Here is a 21,185-nt window from a genome sequence, read left to right as displayed (position 1 = left end):
AAGCCAGTTGAGAACAAGTTCTCATTTACAACTGCAACCTGGCCAAGATAAAGCAAAGCAGTGCGATAAAAACAACAACACAGAGTTACATATGGGGTAAAAAAACATAAAGAAAAAAAAATACAACAGAAAATATATATACAGTGTGTGCAAATGTAGCAAGTTATGGAGGTAAGGCAATAAATAGGCTATAGTGCAAAATAATTACAATTAGTATTAACACTGGAATGATAGATGTGCAAGAGATTATGTGCAAATAGAGATACTGGGGTGCAAAAGAGCAAAATAAATAACAATATAGGGATGAGGTAGTTGGGTGGGCTAATTTCAGATGGGCTGTGTACAGGTGCAGTGATCGGTAAGGTGCTCTGACAACTGATGCTTAAAGTTATTGAGGGAGATAAGAGTCTCCAGCTTCAGAGATTTTTGCAATTCGTTCCAATCATTGGCAGCAGAGAACTGGAAGGAATGGCGGCCAAAGGAGGTGTTGGCTTTGGGAATGACCAGTGAGATATACCTGCTGGAGCGCAGACTACGGGTGGGTGCTGCTATGGTGACCAATGAGCTAAGATAAGGCGGGGATTTGCCTAGCAGTGATTTATAGATGGCCTGGAGCCAGTGGGTTTGACGATGAACATGTAGTGAGGACCAGCCAACAAGAGCGTACAGGTCACAGTGGTGGGTAGTGTATGGGGCTTTGGAGACAAAACGGATGGCACTGTGATAGACTACATCCAATTTGCGTGTTGGAGGCTATTTTGTAAATGACATCGCCGAAGTCAAGGATCGGTAGGATAGTCAGTTTTTCGAGGGCATGTTTGGCAGCATGAGTGAAGGAGGCTTTGTTGCGAAATAGGAAGCCGATTCTAGATTTAACTTTGGATTGAAGATTCTTAATGTGAGTCTGGAAGGAGAGTTTACAGTCTAACCAGACACCTAGGTATTTGTAGTTGTCCACATACTCTAGGTCAGACCCGTCGAGAGTGGTGATTCTAGTCGGGTGGGCGGGTGCCAGCAGCGTTCGATTGAAGAGCATGCATTTAGTTTTACTAGTGTTTAAGAGCAGTTGGAGGCTACTGAAGGAGTCTTGTATGGCATTGAAGCTCGTTTGGAGGTTTGTTAACACAGAGAAAAGAGTCGGCCCAAGAATTGAACCCTGTGGCACCCCCATAGAGACTGCCATAGGTCCAGACAACAGGCCCTCCGATTTGACACATTGAACTCTATCTGAGAAGTAGTTGGTGAACCAGGCGAGGCAGTCATTTGAGAAACCAAGGCTATTTAGTCTGCCAATAAGAATGCGGTGATTGACAGAGTCGAAAGCCTTGGCCAGGTCGATGAAGACAGCTGCACAGTACTGTCGATTATCGATCGCGGTTATAATATCGTTTAGGACCTTGAGCGTGGCTGAGGTGCACCCATGACCAGCTCGGAAACCGGATTGCATAGCGGAGAAGGTACGGTGGGATTCGAAATGGTCGGTGATCTGTTTGTTAACTTGGCTTTCAAATACTTTCGAAAGGCAGGGCAGGATGGATATAAGTCTGTAACAGTTTGGATCTAGAGTGTCACCCCCTTTGAAGAGGGGGATGACCGTGGCAGCTTTCCAATCTCTGGGGATCTCAGACGTTACGAAAGAAAGGTTGAACAGGCTAGTAATAGGGGTTGCGACAATTTCGGCGGCTAGTTTTAGAAATAAAGGGTCCAGATTGTCTAGCCCAGCTGATTTGTAGGGGTCCAGGTTTTGCAGCTCTTTCAGAACATCAGCTGTCTGAATTTGTGTGAAGGAGAAGCGGGGGGGCATGGGCAAGTTGCAGCGGAGGGTGCAGAGTTGGTGGCCGGGGTAGTGGTAGCCAGGTGGAAAGCATGGCCAGCCGTAGCAAAATGCTTGTTGAAATTCTCGATGATTGTAGATTTATCGGTGGTGATAGTGTTTCCTAGCCTCAGTGCAGTGGGCAGCTGGGAGGAAGTGCTCTTATTCTCCATGGACTTTACAGTGTCCCAAAACTTTTTGGAGTTAGTGCTACAGGATGCAAATTTCTGTTTGAAAAAGTTAGCCTTTGCTTTCCTGACTGCTTGTGTATATTGGTTCCTAACTTCCCTGAAAAGTTGCATATCGCGGGGGCTATTTGATGCTAATGCAGTACGCCACAGGATGTTTTTGTGCTGGTCAAGGGCAGTCAAGTCTGAGGAGAACGAGGGGCTATATCTGTTCTTAGTTCTGTATTTTTTGAATGGGGCATGTTTATTTAAGATTGAGAGGAAATTACTTTTAAAGAACAACCAGGCATCCTCTACTGACGGAATGAGATCTATATCCATCCAGGATACCTGGGCCAGGTCAATTAGGAAGGCCTGCTCGCTAAAGCACAGTGGCTGGGCCCTACAGACAGAAAGAGCCCCAAAACGCTGCCATTGTTGTTATCCAACTGATGAACAAAACCAACAGGCTGTGGATGTCAGAGCCCCCCTGTGTTGGTGGCTGGAGACCCTCTGTGTGGTTGAGCAGCTGAGAATGAGTGAAGAGGCGAATTTCTCCATAAATTAGCATCAGTCTCTTCCGTGCTCTCTTTCAAGGCCTTGTCTTACACACAGCCAGGCTTTATGGAACAAGAGAATGGCTCCCATGGCAGCTTCAGATGTATGCTGAATAATAGATGGTTGAATGAACAAAACGGCCTTCCAATCGGCACAGTGCCATGGCAGAGAGAGAGAGGAGCCATGCTGGAGAAGTCTGGCCAATGGCAAGCTGAAGACGAGATGTTGTTAACTAGATCCCAGTGCCAACTTTCAATACAAGGCCAAAATGTCGCTATGTGTTTGTTATAACTCATAATTTAAAGTCACAGCACCATATAAGGCAACATTAGGTTTCACCACCAGTATTACCAACAGTAACAGAAGTAGTAGACATACAGCCCTACCCCAGTAGTAGTACGAGTGGGAGTGGTGCTGTAGAGCAACCCATAATCCTCCAGTAGCAGTTCACACTCTCCTCCTAGCCTAGCGTCTGAGGGTTGACTCAGGGGATCATTAACCATAAGCCCCTGCAGCACCATAACTGAGACTGGGTGGGAGTGGGGAACTCTCCCTCTCTCGCTTACACTGCCACTCAACCCAGCCCACTTAGCAGCACTGATGCTTAAGATGGTTCTCCTCATTCTCTTGGTGCCTGTTCAGTCACTTGTTCATCCTTATGTTACACCATACAGTTTACAGCTTATACGCCACCCCCTCTCTCTTTATGGTTCATTTGGATGGCTTACATTATTTACAGCATTTCTGAGGAGTTCATGCTTCTCTACCATGCTAAAATATTCCCTGTATTCCCATTCTTACAGTAGTAGACTATTCACAGTATTATTCTCAATGATCCAGCTCCATCTCTTATTTACCTCCTTTGTATTTCACACCGCACGGCCACTACCCTGAGATGCATAGGAAGACAGTGACAGCAGCACGGGCTGGATTATCTAGGATGGCACTGGGTGAAATTGCATCATTGGTAACATATTAAAAACATGTCTCGCCAAACCCAGTGATAAACATTGTGAATAACAGATTAACACGCTTGACAATAATAAACTACAAATCCCCAGCTGCAACCCTGACGGAATTCCCTAAAAGCCTTTACATCAGGCCTAAATCACAAATCTAATCTCTCAGTCTGTGATCCATTACTAGATTAGATATAATCCCAGTCTTTGAAATCAATGAAACAGAACTATGTACAGTACATAAAAAGGTGCAGTGAGGCAGGTCCAGGCAACAAAAGGCTAGAAGGCCAGTGAAATTGTGATCGTCCACACTATTATAGGGTGTGAACAGTGAGAGTAAACACATTCTGTCTAATTGATCACAGACAATAACTGTGAGTGAAAGGCTAATATGAGCAGCTATAGATACTGTCTGGCCCAGGGTAAGACATTCAGTCACATAAAGTAAATCTACTTTTGCTTAATTAGGTCTTGATGCTCCAAGAGGAAGGACAGAAAACAACAGGGCGTAAAGATTCATAAAAACAATATCATGACATTTCACTATAGGCAGCATGGAAAACAACATCTGTATCTTTCATAACATCTTTAGAGCCTCTCATCCGCATGAGAAGACCCATCAGCCCCTCAAGTTTTCTGAGCAAACAAAAAAGAAAAAAAAGAATGGGGGGGACATAAAAGACTGTAAAAACACCAGCAAATCAGCGCCAAGTGATTTTAATTTTGGAAATCTGTTCCAAAGTATTCCCATTCATAGAGAGATTCACACTGTGTGTATAAAACATTACAAACACCTTCCTAATATTGAGTTGCACCCCCTTTTGCCATCAGAACAGCCTCAATTCATTGGGGTATGGACTCTACAAGGTGTCGACAGCGTTCCACAGGGATGCTGGCCCATGTTGATTCCAATACTTTCCACAGTTGTGTCAAGTTGGCTGGATGTCCTTTGGGTGGTGAACCATTCTGATACACACGGGAAACTGTTGAGTGTGAAAAATCTAGCAGCGTTGCAGTTCTTGACACACTCAAACTGGTGCGCCTGGCACCTACTACCATACCCCATTCAAAGGCACTTTAAATCTTTTGTCTTGCCCATTCACCATCTGAATGGCACACATACACAATACTCAATTGTCTCAAGGCTTAAAAATCCTTCTTTAACCTGTCTCCTACCCTTCACCTACACTGATTGAAGTGGATTTAACAGCTGACATCAATAAGGGATCATAGCTTTCACCTGGATTCACCTGGTCAGTCTATCATGGAAAGAGCAGGTGTTCCTAATGTTTTGTACACTCTGTGTTTGTGATCATATGCAAATGTAAGCACATTTTGAAATGGTTATGTTTTAGTCAAATATTATATTTGTTTGGGCTGCTTGAGGTCAATTTGCAGTCTACAAATTATGTGTAATTATGTTCCGCCATCCTGACCATCCGCTGAAGAAAACAAATCGGCTAGCGGCTGAATCTAGTTGATGATCCCGGTCCTACAGGATATTCTTCCTAACAGAGAGAGGAGACAGACAGAGAGAGAGAGAGAATGCCAACAGAGCCCCCCTGCTGTAGGGGTGTCATGCTACTGTATGTTTATATTTAATCCAGTGGTAGCTATATTAATCATTGACACTGAGAGTTGTAATATTTGCTTCAAGACATGTGGCACATGGATTTTGAAGAATATTTCCAATGCAGGCTACCATTGTTTGTAGTCTATTTCCAAGGTTACACATGCAATTTATAATTTAGATACTTTATTAATCATTAATCTGTGTGTTTTTCTTAATAATAACGCAAAAAGATATCTAACATAGCCTGGCCTAAAATAGCATAGGCTATGACATAATCACGGTGGCACCATTTAAAAAAGAGAGAATGGCCAAGCAATTTGTCAAGTTATGGACACCAGTTTGGCACATTTACGCATGATCATCAATTTGCAATTTATTCAAATATAATTGATATCCACTATAAATTGATGCTATATTTGCTTCTCCAGTGACATTAATATAGAGGCAATGTGGTGTGGCTGAACTCAAAGGCTCAATAAATGTAAACAAAGGAGCGCAATTAACGGAGCACAGCCCCAGACCTCCCCCCCAGCCACAGAGGGACCATGACAGGCCACAGATCGTTCTACCCAGCAACAAAGAGTGCAGCCTTTCAACCACACTGACCTTAAAACGAACCAGACGGAAAAACCCATGTACGACTCCGACTTTCTAAACCTTGTCTATTACCCTGGCGTCTTCTAGGGTGCATATAAGAATTGAGTGGTCTCTCCCACATGTCCAGTGGCCTTATCAATGGTTCTACAGAAGTTAATTGACAGATCACCTGTCACCAGAAGGCAGGGCACAATATAATGATATGCAAAAAGCTACATAGATAGGGATGCTGATAATAAAGGTGACCAAACCAACCATCACTGGCCAACCCACAGCGATGGACGCTCTGTCTACTACTTAAGGACCACTCATCACTGGTAAGGGGACCAAGCAGGCACAAAAGCTAAATGTCGATTTACTTATGATTCATTGAAATGTAGAAATGAAACTGTAGCCTATGCTTTCCCACTTTTGTCTCATGTGTCATTTAGCTTGCAGTGCTATTGATGCAGTTCCACAAGGTCAAAACATTTCTGAATTTGCATATCCTTTATTACCCACCTTTGACTTGCGTTTCATATTCTCCTATGATCTCCTTGTCCTTCTTGACTCTGGTTTGAGATGACATTTTTCGTGGGGGCTTGCGCGAGAGGTCCTCTATGATGATTCTCGACTCCTGCAGCGTTTTTCTCCGTCCTCTGCTCTTTGTGTCGGATTAGCTCAATGCAAAAAATTAAATAACGCTAATCACTTAATGAAGAAATGAAACGCGAAATTATATAGTGAGCTCACTAATGCTCACCTGCAGAGGGCTATGTCTATTTTATCTTGTAGAGAAGTACTACGCTTCTGTGAGAGAAGAGGGGCTCTTCCTTTCTTGATAAAGCATGCCATCCAAAGCAAAAGCTGCAGCGGAGAAAAACAAAATCCTTCTACTCAAAGCAAGAAAATAATGGTCATAGAATGATTGTGGGTGTAAACTAGGCGTTCACCCATTCCGATGGTTTCTTTATTTCTAGTGTGCCCAAAAATGAATATTTGTGCGTTCGCGGTGTACACCGATCCGTCTTTGATTAGCTGTGCGCTCTGAGAATTTGCGCTGCAGGGACATATGAATTGAGTCGAACGTCACACGAGTCTCCTCCCGTTGTAGAACTCTCACTCTCACTCTCACTCTCACTCTCACTCTCACTCACACACGCACATTGTGTTGCATGAAATGTGGTATCTGTTAGGCTGTTTTTTTCTTTAATTTGATATGATCTCTTGCATTTTCTTAAATGTCGACTAAATAGTCCCTTATTCTACCAGTTAGTGTCTTATTCTGTCATAAATGGTTCTGTTGAATTGTTCTGCAATCAATTAAATGCAATCAACATACATGATTACACAGGTGACAGGATCTGCTATTAGAAGCTCTGTCAGTTTTATTCTCCTGTTTTGCTTTGTAGTGTGTTAATCAATAAATTAAATTCACATTCATGTTTTTATTAAAAGCTGCATTGGTCAAAACATATTGATAATCATCTATTAAGAGAGAAGAATAGCATACTCTACTCATTGTCATGGCAACCCCCCTCCAGCCTTGCTAACACACATTACTTCCATGGCTGTGGCCCTTATAGAGGCATATGTAATACCAACAGTACTAAGTTTCTCCATTGTGGTGAGGGAGAGCCTCTGCTGTCTTCAGATTTTCACGTTAATGTGTGCAGACACCACACACTGTTATATCACACACACTTGATATGCAGGTCCTGTAGTGGGGTGGCAGGGCAGCAGTCATGTATTGGTGGTGGGATGTGAGGGGAAAAGGCCTGGGGGTATGTAGGTCTGTGTGGGAAATGTGCACAACTGCATGTTGCTTTGATATGCAAGTAGAAAGCCAATGTTTGTGTGTGTGTGTGTGTGTGTGTGTGTGTTATGGGGACATATTGTAGGTGTGCAAGGCCAGTGTAGTGTTGATAGTTAAAGGTAGGCTTGTGCTGTTTGTTCCAGGGTTGGTATTACAGGGTTAAGTGCCTTGCTCAAGGGCACATCGACAGATTATTCACCTAGTCGGCTCGGGGATTCAAACCAGCGACCATTTGGTTACTGGCCCAACACTCTTAACTGCAAGGCTACCTGACACCCTACATGAAGCCTAGCCCAGTCACTGTGACTGGGATTATTAATCAACACCCTCGGCACCTCTTTAATATCATTGAAACTCAATTCCAAGTCTCTGTTGGAAAAAATTATTTGTCTTCATGTTACTTCCTGCTTTAAATAAAGATGAATCATTTACTTACTTAGGCCCATCGCCCCATGAGGAACATACAGTAGGCCGTCAACGACGCCTCTCCAGCAAACTTGACGTTGGGCAGTCTTCTCCATCTCATTCCAGGAGTAGCCAATCTTTCTGTGCTCTGGTTAGATGTAATAATAAATAAATAAATAAAATAAAGGTTAGATGAAAAACAATCCTCACATGAAGGATTGCACACAAACACTCACTCAATGTATATTGGATCTGTAGGTTGTTTTGCTAAATGGAGGCGTCATAGACGCAAATACTGCAATGTGTTACACATGCAGAAGATGTATGACTATAGGCATGGTAACAAAGATGTGAATGTTTTGCTGGCTGTGCCAATGTTATTGTAACTGAGCCCTAAACATTGTGTTGGCTCTGGATCTGAGTGTGAAAAATGGTCTAGCACACAGTAGAAGCAAATAAATATACTGTAGGATTGATGAAACTCAAAACTCTGATTGGAGACGGCTAAAAAGATAAAGTATTATTACGTTATTATAAACAATGCAATGAAAAGTAGCAGTGCTCCATTCTGAATCATTCACACACATCTGATTCTCACTTTTGGTTAAACCTATACCACATATGCGCTTTATGTTTTAATGCAACATTCACAGTCTTCTAAATAATATTTTTCAGTAGTGTCAAAATGAGTCATGTTTGTTTGTTAGGCTGGCTCTTCCTTCCTGTACACCTGTCTGTTATGTTAAATGGGGGATGGCAGTCGTGTATGCACATCACTTGACTCGCTTGACTTATTCCTTTCAGCTCCTAGTGGAGCAAAGGGCCTCAGCGGTGCATCTTTCTTGACATCATTCTAGGTGGTTCCTGCATGCCTTCTTCATCTCAGTCTCCACAGTCCTGAGTTTATTATATCTTTCTCTTATGTTTGTGGATCCATGTGTAAATATCCAAGTCGACTGCTGAACACTGTACATTACATTGCATGTCCATTTTCGTCATTTAGCAGACGCTCTTATCCAGAGCGACTTACAAATTGGTGCATTCACCTTATGATAGCCAGTGGGACAACCACTTTACAATATTAGTTTAATTTTTTTGGGGGTCTGGTAGAAGGACAACTTTTATCCTATCCCAGGTATTCCTTAAAGAGGTGGGGTTTCAAGTGTCTCCGGAAGGTGGTGAGTGACTCCGCTGTCCTGGTGTCGTGAGGGAGCTTGTTCCACCATTGGGGTGCCAGAGCAGCGAACAGTTTTGACTGGGCTGAGCGGGAACTGTGCTTCCACAGAGGTAGGTGGGCCAGCAGGCCAGAGGTGGATGAACGCAATGCCCTCGTTTGGGTGTAGGGACTGATCAGAGCCTGAAGGTACGGAGGTGCCGTTCCCCTCACAGCTCCGTAGGCAAGCACCATGGTCTTGTAGCAGATGCAAGCTTCAACTGGAAGCCAGTGGAGTGTGCGGAGGAGCGGAGTGACGTGAGAGAACTTGGCAAGGTTGAACACCAGACTGGCTGCAGCATTCTGTTTTTTTTTTTGTAGGGGTTTAATGGCACTGGCAGGGAGCCCAGCCAACAGCGAGTGACAAGTGCCTGGATTAGGACCTGTGCCGCTTCCTGTGTAAGGTAGGGCCGTACTCTGCGAATGTTGTAGAGCATGAACCTACAGGATCGGGTCACCGCTTTGATGTTAGCGGAGAACGACAGGGTGTTGTCCAGGGTCACGCCAAGGTTCTTTGCACTCTGGGAGGAGGACACAACGGAGTTGTCAACCGTGATGGCGAGATCATGGAGTGGGCAGTCCTTCCCCGGGAGGAAGAGCAGCTCCGTCTTGCTGAGGTTCAGCTTGAGGTGGTGATCCGTCATCCACACTGATATGTCTGCCAGACATGCAGAGATGCGATTCGCCACCTGGTTATCAGAAGGGGGAAAGGAGAAGATGAATTGTGTGTCGTCTGCGTAGCAATGATAGGAGAGACCATGTGAGGATATGACAGAGCCAAGTGACTTGGTGTATAGAGAGAATAGGAGAGGGCCTAGAACTGAGCCCTGGGGGACACCAGTGGTGAGAGCACGTGGTGCGGAGACAGATTCTCGCCACGCCACCTGGTAGGAGCGACCTGTGAGGTAGGACGCAATCCAAGAGTGAGCCGCGCCGGAGATGCCCAACTCGGAGAGGGTGGAGAGGAGGATCTGATGGTTCACAGTATCAAAGGCAGCAGATAGGTCTAGAAGGATGAGAGCAGAGGAGAGAGAGTTAGCTTTAGCAATGCGGAGAGCCTCCGTGACACAGAGAAGAGCAGTCTCAGTTGAATGACCAGTCTTGAAACCTGACTGGTTTGGATCAAGAAGGTCATTCTGAGAGAGATAGCAAGAGAGTTGGCTAAAGACGGCACGCTCAAGAGTTTTGGAGAGAAAAGAAAGAAGGGATACTGGTCTGTAGTTGTTGACATCGGAGGGATCGAGTGTAGGTTTTTCGAGAAGGGGTGTAACTCTCGCTCTCTTGAAGATGGAAGGGACATAGCCAGTGATCAAGGATGAGTTGATGAGCGAGGTGAGGTAAGGGAGAAGGTCTCCGGAAATGGTCTGGAGAAGAGAGGAGGGGATAGGGTCAAGCGGGCAGGTTGTTGGGCGGCCGGCCGTCACAAGTCGCAAGATTTCATCTGGAGTGAGAGGGGAGAAAGAAGTCAAAGCATAGGGTAGGGCAGTTTGAGCAGGACCAGCGGTGTCATTTGACTTAATAAATGAGGATCGGATGTCGTCAACCTTCTTTTCAAAATGGTTGACGAAGTCATCCACAGAGAGGGAGGAGGGAGGGGAAGGAGGGCGTTTCTTATACATTGCTGTATAAGAAACGCCTGACTTCACCTGAAAGACTTCCTGCCATCTCCCTCAGCCGTGAGACACCTTACTGTCTCACATCTTGAAATACATTCGATTTTATGCACAAATTGTTCCAGATAGGGATTCTGCAGACCAATGTAAGGTAGAGTAAAACAAATATTGATTCAAGACCCTCCTCTCTTGACACTTTGAATTGAAAAATAATGTCCATCAATCTCTTTACCAACCCACAAGATGTGTCAGAGGTTGTCTTAGCAGATGCACAAACTGGTTACGTATCACCCTCCATTAATTCTTGGAAGATAGTTAGATAATGGCTTTTAAATTACCCTGATGGCACTCGAGTGTAAAGCTCATAATTGTGCCTGAGCCTTGTCAGTGGGAGTGGGTTGCGACACGAGCTTGGCACAGTGCTTCATCCTATGAGGACATGCTAGTACATAAATTAGGTGTGGAGACGAAACAGTCTGTCTGGAGAGTCTAATTGATCTGTTGTGGAGATGAGGCAGAGAGTGGCTCTCTAAGCCCCCAGAATGTCAATTCCCGCTCATCTGGGCACACTCTTAACATGCCCCTGATGCCTCAGGAATAAAGACAGCAAAAATAGGATGTGGTTTCTCCCCCCGCCCCGCTTACTAGCCCAGTGCTGTCTGAAGATATTTTCTGGCTGATGAACACCTGCCTAAGGAGAATACACAGCCGGGTAAGTAATAGTAGCTGTATGAGCTGATGCATGAACATCATTGTGACCTTTGACCTTCTACCATAGTTTCTGAATGAAAAATACATTAATGAAAATGGCTGCAGATATACTTACCTGGCAGGGCAGACACCTTGATCATGAAGTAGGTTCACCTAGGGAGTGGCTTGGCTACTGCACTCCGGCCGTAATGACCGTTACAAATTCTCCAAATGTGGCAATCTCCACTGCATCATTTGTGGTAGTCAGGGAATAAAACTAGTTTAGAGATTTCAGGAGTGCGCTTAGCTACTCAAGTTACTGCTAGTGTTGATAAGTTTGTTATGAAGTGAGGTTGTTCTCTAAAAACAGCTTCTAAACTGAACTAGTCACTGGTCAGTCTGAGAGGAGGAAAACAGGGAAAAGAGGAGGGGGATACCCATAATTTTACATTTACATTTACATTTTAGTCATTTAGCAGACGCTCTTATCCAGAGCGACTTACAGGAGCAATTAGGGTTAAGTGCCTTGCTCAAGGGCACATTAACGTCATTTAGCAGACGCTCTTAGCCAGAGCGACTCACAAATTGGTGCGTTCACCCTATAGCCAGTGGGATAACCACTTTACAATTTGGGGGGGTTAGAAGGATTACTTTATCCTATCCCAGGTATTCCTTAAAGAGGTGGGGTTTCAAATGTCTCCGGAAGGTGGTGAGTGACTCCGCTGTCCTGGCGTCGTGAGGGAGCTTGTTCCACCATTGGGGTGCCAGAGCAGCGAACAGTTTTGACTGGGCTGAGCGGGAGCTATGCTTCCGCAGAGGAAGGGAGCCAGCAGGCCAGAGGTGGATGAACGCAATGCCCTCGTTTGGGTGTAGGGACTGATCAGAGCCTGAAGGTACAGAGGTGCCGTTCCCCTCACTGCTCCATAGGCAAGCACCATGGTCTTGTAGCGGATGCGAGCTTCAACTGGAAGCCAGTGGAGTGTGCGGAGGAGGGGGGTGACGTGAGAGAACTTGGGAAGGTTGAACACCAGACGGGCTGCGGCATTCTGGATGAGTTGTAGGGGGTTTAATGGCACAGGCAGGGAGGCCAGCCAACAGCGAGTTGCAGTAGTCCAGACGGGAGATGACAAGTGCCTGGATTAGGACCTGTGCCGCTTCCTGTGTAAGGCAGGGTCGTACTCTCGAATGTTGTAGAGCATGAACCTGCAGGAGCGGGTCACCGCCTTGATGTTGGCGGAGAACGACAGGGTGTTGTCCAGGGTCACGCCTAGGCTCTTCGCACTCTGGGAGGAGGACACAGCGGAGTTGTCAACCGTGATGGCGAGATCACGGAACGGGCAGTCCCTTCCCGGGAGGAAGAGCAGCTCCGTCTTGCCAGGGGTTCAGCTTGAGGTGGTGATCCGTCATCCATACTGATATGTCTGCCAGACATGCAGAGATGCGATTCGCCACCTGGTTATCAGAAGGGGGAAAGGAGAAGATTAGTTGTGTATCGTCAGCGTAGCAATGATAGGAAAGGCCATGTGAGGATATGACAGAGCCAAGTGACTTGGTGTATAGGGAGAAAAGGAGAGGGCCTAGAACTGAGCCCTGGGGACACCAGTGGTGAGAGCACGTGGTGCGGAGACAGCTTCTCGCCACGCCACTTGGTAGGAGCGACCGGTCAGATAGGACGCAATCCAGGAGTGAGCCGCGCCGGAGATGCCCAGCTCGGAGAGGGTGGAGAGGAGGATCTGATGGTTCACAGTATCAAAGGCAGCAGACAGGTCTAGAAGGACAAGAGCAGAGGAGAGAGAGTTAGCTTTAGCAGTGCGGAGAGTCTCCGTGACACAGAGAAGAGCAGTCTCAGTTGAATGACCAGTCCTGAAACCTGATTGGTTTGGATCAAGAAGGTCATTCTGAGAGAGATAGCAAGAGAGTTGGCTAAAGACGGCACGCTCAATAGTTTTGGAAAGAAAAGAAAGAAGGGATACTGGTCTGTAGTTGTTGACATCAGTGGGGTCGAGTGTTGGTTTTTTTGAGAAGGGGAGCAACTCTCGCTCTCTTGAAGACGGAAGGGACATGGCCAGCGGTCAAGGATGAGTTGATCAGCGAGGTGAGGTAGGGGAGAAGGTCACCGGAGATGGTCTGGAGAAGGGAGGAGGGGATGGGGTCAAGCGGGCAGGTTGTTGGGCGGCCTGCAGTCACAAGTCGCAGGATTTTATCTGGAGAGAGAGGGGAGAAAGAAGTCAAAGCATAGGGTAGGGCAGTGTGAGCAGGACCAGCAGTGTCATTAGACTTAACAAACGAGGATCGGATGTCGTCAACCTTCTTTTCAAAGTGGTTGACGAAGTCATCCACAGAGAGAGAGGAGGGGGGAGGATTCAGGAGGGAGGAAAATGTGGCAAAGAGCTTCCTAGGGTTAGAGGCAGATGCTTGGAATTTAGAGTGGTAGAAGGTGGCCTTAGCAGCAGAAACAGATGAAGAAAATGTAGAGAGGAGGGAGTGAAAAGATGCCAGGTCGGCAGGGAGTTTAGTTTTTCTTCCATTTCCGCTCCGCTGCCCGGAGCTCTGTTCTGTGAGCTCGCAATGAGTCATCAAGCCACGGAGCTGGAGGGGAGGACCGAGCCGGCCGGGAGGATAGGGGACACAGAGAGTCAAAGGATGCAGAAAGGGAGGAGAGGAGGGTTGAGGAGGCAGAATCAGGAGATTGGAGGGAGAAGGATTGAGCAGAGGGAAGAGATGATAGGATGGAAGAGGAGAGAGTAGTGGGAGAGAGAGAGTGAAGGTTGCGGCGGCGCATTACCATCTGTGTAGGGGCAGAGTGAGTAGTGTGGGAGGAGAGCGAGAGAGAAAAGGAAACAAAGTAGTGGTCGGAGACATGGAGGGGAGTTGCAGTGAGATTAGTAGAGGAGCAGCATCTAGTGAAGATGAGGTCAAGCGTATTGCCTGCCTTGTGAGTAGGGGGACGGTGAGAGGGTGAGGTCAAAAGAGGAGAGGAGTGGAAAGAAGGAGGCAGAGAGAAATGAGTCAAATGTGGACATAGGGAGGTTGAAATCCCCCAAAACTGTGAGGGGTGAGCCATCCTCAGGGAAGGAACTTATCAAGGCGTCAAGCTCATTGATGAACTCTCCAAGGGAACCTGGAGGGCGATAGATGACAAGGATATTAAGCTTAAATGGGCTAGTGACTGTGACAGCATGGAATTCAAATGAGGAGATAGGTTGGGGGAAAAACTGAGAATGTCCACTTGGGAGAGATGAGGATTCCTGTACCACCACCCCTCTGACCAGATGCTCTCGGGGTATGCGAGAACACATGGTCAGACGAGGAGAGAGCAGTAGGAGTAGCAGTGTTTTCAGTGGTGATCCATGTTTCCGTCAGCGCCAGGAAGTCGAGGGACTGGAGGTTGGCATAGGCTGGGATGAAGTCAGCTTTGTTGGCAGCAGAACGGCAGTTCCAGAGGCTGCCTGCGACCTGGAACTCCACGTGGGTGGTGCGTGCAGGGACCACCAGGTTAGAGAGGCAGCAGCCACGCGGTGTGGTGCGTTTGTGTAGCCTGTGCAGAGAGGAGAGAACAGGGATAGGCAGAGGCATAGTTGACAGGCTGTAGCAAATGGCTTCAAAAATGCAGAGGAGATCGGAATGAAATGAGCTAAGCATCTGGGAGAGGAGAGAGCAGGGCCTCCCTCACCAAAAACTTCTACCTCAGAAACTAAAATTGTTTCACTGAACCACCCGAACAAAAACTCTCCCAACTTCCACCTTTAGAAATCAGAATTGTTGTGAACCACAGCGGTTCAATGTTTAAAGGAATAGACTCAACCCACTTTATTCAGCTAGCTAACTATGACACCATAGCTAACTAGCAAGCTAGCATCCAATAACAATAACACACCGTTTAGCACCAACACTTGGTCACAACAAACCACCATTAGTGTGATAACACACTAAACAGATCATTCGTGTCTGTGTCAAGTTCCTTTCATGACGCAGCAATGATTAAACGTTGGCTAGCTAGGACAAGTATATTGTAGTTAGCTACTACAGTACAGTTAACTGGTCGTGTTGGGTAGCTAGCAATGGCCACTGTGTTGACTTTGTTTGAAGAACGGCTAGCTAGCTAGATTCGTGCTACACCCGGCACACAATGGCTACTGTGTTGACTCTGACTCTGTTCGAAAAACAGCTAGTTAGCTCGCTCGTGCTACAGCCGGCACGGCCGAAGACACTGCCAAGACACAGTAACTACCCACAACAACCCACGATGCCTAGCTATGACGCCGTAGCTAACTAGCAAGCTAGCATCCATTAACACACAATTTAGCACCAATACTTGGTTACAACAAACTGCCAAGAGTGTGTTAGCACACTAAACAGATAATTCATGTCCGTGTCTAGTTCCTTTCATAACGCATAACGCAGCAAAAAATTAAACGTTGGCTAGCAGCACATTAACATTGGAAACAGCTCTCCAGCGTTGCTAATCGTTACCAGTAGCTACCCGCTAGCTAGCTAGCCTCGTGCTTCGATACTAACCTACAATTACCTACGGAAACCTACAATAACAACAATACTAACCTATAATAAATACGATACCTAACTACAGCTAACTACCTACCTACGATCTAATACATGGTTAAGCTTTACTCAACACCATATGAGAAGCTTACCTCCTGCTTACCTCCACGAGCTAGCTAGCCTCGTGCTTCGATACTAACCTACAATTACCTACGGAAACCTACAATAACAACAATACTAACCTATAATAAATACGATACCTAACTACAGCTAACTACCTACCTACGATCTAATACATGGTTAAGCTTTACTCAACACCATATGAGAAGCTTACCTCCTGCTTACCTCCAGCTAGAGAAAAACACAACCTCTCCCGACAACCTCTCCCGACAACCTCTCCCGACTTTGTGTTCCCGACCACCAATTCCCGACCACCAACCTGTGATGCTGACCAGCTGTGTTGGAGCACTGAGAGACTTGGAGAAGAAGACCCCTAGAAGGCCAGAGTGACACCCTGATGGATTCTGCTCCTTTGTTTACCACAAAAAAGTTGGAGCCTCCACCCTCCCCTCTTCCCCCTCCCCCTTCCCCCTCATTGCAAGGCATCTCAGGGGGGAGGAAGCCTGGGAAACTATGACTTCACTGTTTTTCAGGCACAAAGATCCATTGTGAAGCACGTTCAGTATTTCATTCTAAAGAGCCAGAGTGGGAGCCACTGCTAGTCTCCACACCAAACTGAGGCACAAGGGAAAAAATGTCTGCACCCAGGGATTCTGTATGGGCCTTGTCAGAGAAACAGAATTAGAATCCTACTGTAAGAGAGAGAAATAAAAAATAATGAATATAATAGAGCATTTTGGTATTTGAAAAATTCCCACACTACATTCTGAGGTTCATTTCTGTGGTGCTGTGGGGTTTCACTGTAGATACTTTCTATAATTGTTAGGCCTACTGCTGCTAGGTAGCTCTCTCTCTGCTCTCCCCCTCCCCTCTGTCTGTCCTTGATTGCAGGAGTGAAGTCTGGTGTGCGGGAGTCAGGGTTCCAGCTGCAGCTCATTCACCATAATCACCTCAGCCTTTAAGACCCGGTCAAACTTTCCACTCATCGTCAGATCATAGTCAAGACAACCATATATTTGGAACCTGACTCCTGCCTCCGCTTCACTCCTGCCACCACCATCCTGCTCTCCACTATCGGGCCTCTCCTTTGGACTCACCACGGACACTAGGACATTACGGTACCACACCTGCCCTGACCTGGATCTGTACCCTCCCTGTAACCTGGACTTGCTCTTCCCCATTTATTGGAAACCTGGACTATTGAACATTATAATAAACCTGTTAAAACTTCTCTGGCTTGGTGTACTTGTCTGCATTTGGGTTCTATCCAGTTAAATCATAACAGTATGATCTGACCAACATGAACCCAGCAGACAGTAGCTCGGATACCACCCCAGAGTGCACTCAAATTTGGACTGCCATAGCCAATCAGGGCATTCTACTTGGCCAACATGATACCCTGTTTAAGACGATTGCTGAGGACAGTCAGGTGCTGCTTAATCAGGTTCAATTACTCACCAATCAAGTGTCTGCCCTTACTACCCCTTCAGCCCAGATCAGAGAGCCTTTTGTTCCTGCTCCAGAGCGCTATGACGGGAACATGGGAACCTGTGGCGATTTTTTGACTCAATGCTCGTTAGTGTTTGAACAACAGCCCCTCACCTACGCCTCAGAAAGAGCCCGTATTGCCTACCTTATCAACTCTACTAGCGGTTCCGCTCGTGCCTGGGGATCCGCGGTCTGGGAGAGTCAGTCGGACATTTGCAACGCTTACGTGGCCTTCACCACGGAGATGAGGAAGGTTTTTGACCACCCCGTACGAGGCAAGGAGGCTGCGAAACGGTTGTTTTCTCTTCGGCAGGGGGCTCGTAGTGTGGCGGAGATGGCAGTGGAGTTTCGGACTTTAGCAGCAGTGAGTGGTTGGAATGACGAGGCATTACAAGGAGTGTTCATCAATGCTTTGTCTGAGACTTTAAAAGATGAATTGGTGTCATATGATGAATCGCCTACGCTGGATAATCTTATTTCACTCACTATCAGGTTGGATAATCGGATTCGGGAGCGCCGCCGGGAGAGGAGTGTTAGTTCCAAGCAACCTGTCTGTCATCAACAAACTCCTCCCTGCATCGTCCCTACGGAGAGAGCCGTGTCTTCCCGAGTCGATACGAGGAGCACTGAACCCGGAGCCATGGAGGTGGGTCGGTGCACGGTTGTCCTCAGAGGAGCGTGCACGCCGTATTCAGGCTCGGGTCTGCCTGTATTGTGGAGAAGCTGGTCATTTCGTTCCTTCCTGCCCAGTTCGTCCGGGGAAAAGGGCCGGCTCATCATTTATGGGAGAAGTTTTGGTGAGCCGAGCAGCGGATTCTTCCTCTTCTCCCCGCATTCTGCTCCAGGCATCCCTCCAGTGGCAGTCCCAGAATTTCTCTGTTAGTGCGCTGATTGACTCTGGTGCCGACGAAAGCTTTTGGATAGAGAGTGGGCTCAACAAATGGATTTGGAGACTGTTCCTATGGACTGTCCGCTGCAGGCTAAGGGTCTAAATGGACAATTGTTGACCCGCATTACCCATCAGACTGTTCCTGTTTGTCTTAGAGTGTCGGGGAAATCATCAGGAGAACATTCAATTCCATATTATCGACTGCCCACAGACTCCCCTGGTCCTTGGTATCCCCTGGCTCATAAAACACAATCCACACATTGATTGGGTGACAGGTAGCATTGTTTCATGGAGCACATTTTGTCATGTGAATTGTTTGTGTTCTGCTCAGACTCCTGCCAGTACTGTGCCTCAACCTCCACTGGAGTCCATGGATCTTTCTGCTGTTCCTGACGTGTATCATGACCTGGCATCCGTTTTCTGCAAACACAGAGCTACTTCTCTTCCTCCTCACCGGCCTTACGACTGCGCCATTGACCTCCAGCCAGGAGCCCCGCTCCCCCAGCAGTCGCCTGTACAATCTCTCCCGGCCGGAGACGGAGGCTATGGAGAACTACATTCGGGACTCCTTGGCGGCAGGTATTATGCGTCCTTCCTCGTCACCTGTAGGAGCGGGATTCTTTTTGTTGCTAAGAAGGATAAGACCCTCAGACCCTGTATTGATTACCGTGGACTTAACAACATCACCATTAAGAACAAGTATTCTCTGCCTTTGATTAATTCTGCTTTTCCCCTCCTTCATGGTGCTACCATCTTTACGAAACTGGATCTACGAAATGCGTATCACCTGGTGCGCATTCGTAAGGGTGATGAATGGAAGACTGCCTTCAACACACCCTTGGGACATTTTGAGTATCGGGTTATGCCTTTTGGGTTGTCTAATGCCCCTGCTGTTTTTCAGGCACTAGTCAATGATGTCCTTCGGGACATGTTGAATCGGTTTGTTTTTGTCTATCTGGATGATATATTGATATTCTCAGAGTCCTCCCAGGAACATGAGCTGCATGTGCGCCAGGTGTTGCAAAGGTTGTTGGAGAACAAACTGTTTGTGAAGATGGAGAAATGTGAATTTCATGTGTCTGAGACCTCTTTTTTGGGTTACATCATAGCTCAGGGGAGCTGCGGATGGACCCAGCTAAGATCTCTGCTGTCACGGACTGGCCAGCTCCCTCTACCCGCAAACAACTTCAACGATTCCTGGGGTTTGCGAACTTCTATAGGAGGTTCATCAAGGACTACAGCCGCATTGCGGCGCCACTCACCCGCTCTCACCTCCATCTCACGACCGTTCGCTTGGAATGAAGGGGCCGAATCAGCGTTCGAAGAACTGAAACATCGCTTCGCCTCGGCTCCCATTCTGATGCAGCCGGACCCCGACCGCCAGTTTGTCGTGGAGGTGGATGCATCCGACACTGGGGTAGGTGCAGTGTTGTCACAACGTTCTCCTGAAGATAACAAACTGCATCCCTGTGCTTTTCTCTCAAGGAAACTTTCTCAGGCAGAGAGGAATTATGATGTTGGAAATCGTGAACTGCTCGCCGTTAAGCTGGCTCTCGAGGAGTGGCGACATTGGTTGGAGGGGGGCGGAACAACCCTTCATCGTTTGGACGGATCATAAGAATCTGGCTTACCTCCAGTCAGCGAAGCAGCTCAACCCCCGTCAAGCCAGGTGGGCACTATTTTTTGGGAGATTCAATTTTTTCTCTGTCTTACCGTCCTGGGTCACGCAACGTCAAGCCTGACGCCCTGTCTCGTGTTCATTCGGCTGTTGATACTGGTAGTAACCCTGAACCCATTTTGCCTCCTACCTGCAGTATTGCAGTCATCACATGTGACATCGAGGGGATTGTTAGACAGGCTCAACATCATCAAGCTGACCCTGGGAGGGGTCCTCCTAACCGGATGTTTGTCCCTGAGTCTGCTCGCTCCCAGGTACTTCAGTGGGCTCACTCGTCTCCCCTTACCTGTCACCCTGGAGTTTCGCGGACCCTTGACTTTGTGCGACGGAAGTTCTGGTGGGCCACGATGGAGGCGGACACTCGAGCCTTCATTGCTGCTTGTACGGTATGTGCACGAAGTAAAAACTCCACCCAGGCCAGCGCTGGTCATCTACGACCTCTACCTATACCCAGCCGGCCCTGGTCGCATATCGCTATGGATTTTGTCACTGGACTTCCCCCTCATCTGGTAAGACTGTCATTCTTACGGTGATTGATCGTTTTTCTAAGTTCGCTCATTTTTTGGCCCTACCTAAACTGCCCACTGCCAGAGAGACGGCTGATATTTTGGTTGAACATGTGTTCCGCTCTCATGGTCTACCCACGGATATTGTCTCTGACAGGGGTCCCCAGTTTGTCTCCCAGGTGTGGAAAGCTTTCTGTAAAGCTTTGGGCATTACATCCAGCCTGTCCTCTGGATATCACCCCCAGACCAACGGGCAAGCCGAGAGAGCGAACCAGGAGATGGAGACCGCACTTCGCTGTGTCACTGGGTCTAACCCTGGGTCATGGAGCTCCATGCTCCCCTGGGTGGAATATGCTCATAACACCTTGACTAACGCTTCCTCTGGTTTGTCTCCTTTTCTGTGTGCTCTGGGTTATCAACCTCCCCTGTTCCCTTCCCAAGAGAGGGAACTTGCGGTACCCTCGGTGCAGTCCCACATGCGCCGCTGCTGCAAGGTCTGGAGGAAGGCCAGGGTAGCTCTGTCCCGAGCTTCGGCGTACATGCAGAGGCAAGCCAACCGTCACCGGTCCCAGGCTCCCGGTTACTCTCCTGGTCAAGAGGTATGGCTGAAGTCACGGGACC

General features: G+C 47.3%; 1 protein-coding gene and 1 non-coding gene across 3 annotated transcripts in view; one reads left to right on the top strand and one right to left on the bottom strand.

Annotated features, from left to right (window-relative positions):
- LOC121575213 (SLIT-ROBO Rho GTPase-activating protein 3) overlaps window positions 1–6,706 on the bottom strand; it is a 112,140-nt gene extending 105,434 nt beyond the window's left edge. For both annotated transcript variants that reach the window (XM_041888172.2, XM_041888173.2), the window contains exon 1: window positions 6,169–6,706. In XM_041888172.2, coding sequence (XP_041744106.2) covers window positions 6,169–6,235 — 67 coding nt within the window. In that variant the 5' untranslated portion in view covers window positions 6,236–6,706. The remainder of the gene's footprint in view (window positions 1–6,168) is intronic.
- A 4,805-nt stretch (window positions 6,707–11,511) lies between these two features.
- LOC121576075 lies at window positions 11,512–11,679 on the top strand. The gene has a single exon (XR_006002428.1). It is a non-coding gene; the product is annotated as a U1 spliceosomal RNA (small nuclear RNA).
- The last annotated feature ends 9,506 nt before the right edge of the window (window positions 11,680–21,185 follow it).

Source organism: Coregonus clupeaformis, chromosome 10, assembly GCF_020615455.1.
Source record: "Coregonus clupeaformis isolate EN_2021a chromosome 10, ASM2061545v1, whole genome shotgun sequence".
Classification (NCBI taxonomy): Eukaryota; Metazoa; Chordata; class Actinopteri; order Salmoniformes; family Salmonidae; genus Coregonus; species Coregonus clupeaformis.
This window is presented reverse-complemented; position numbering and strand designations above follow the sequence as displayed.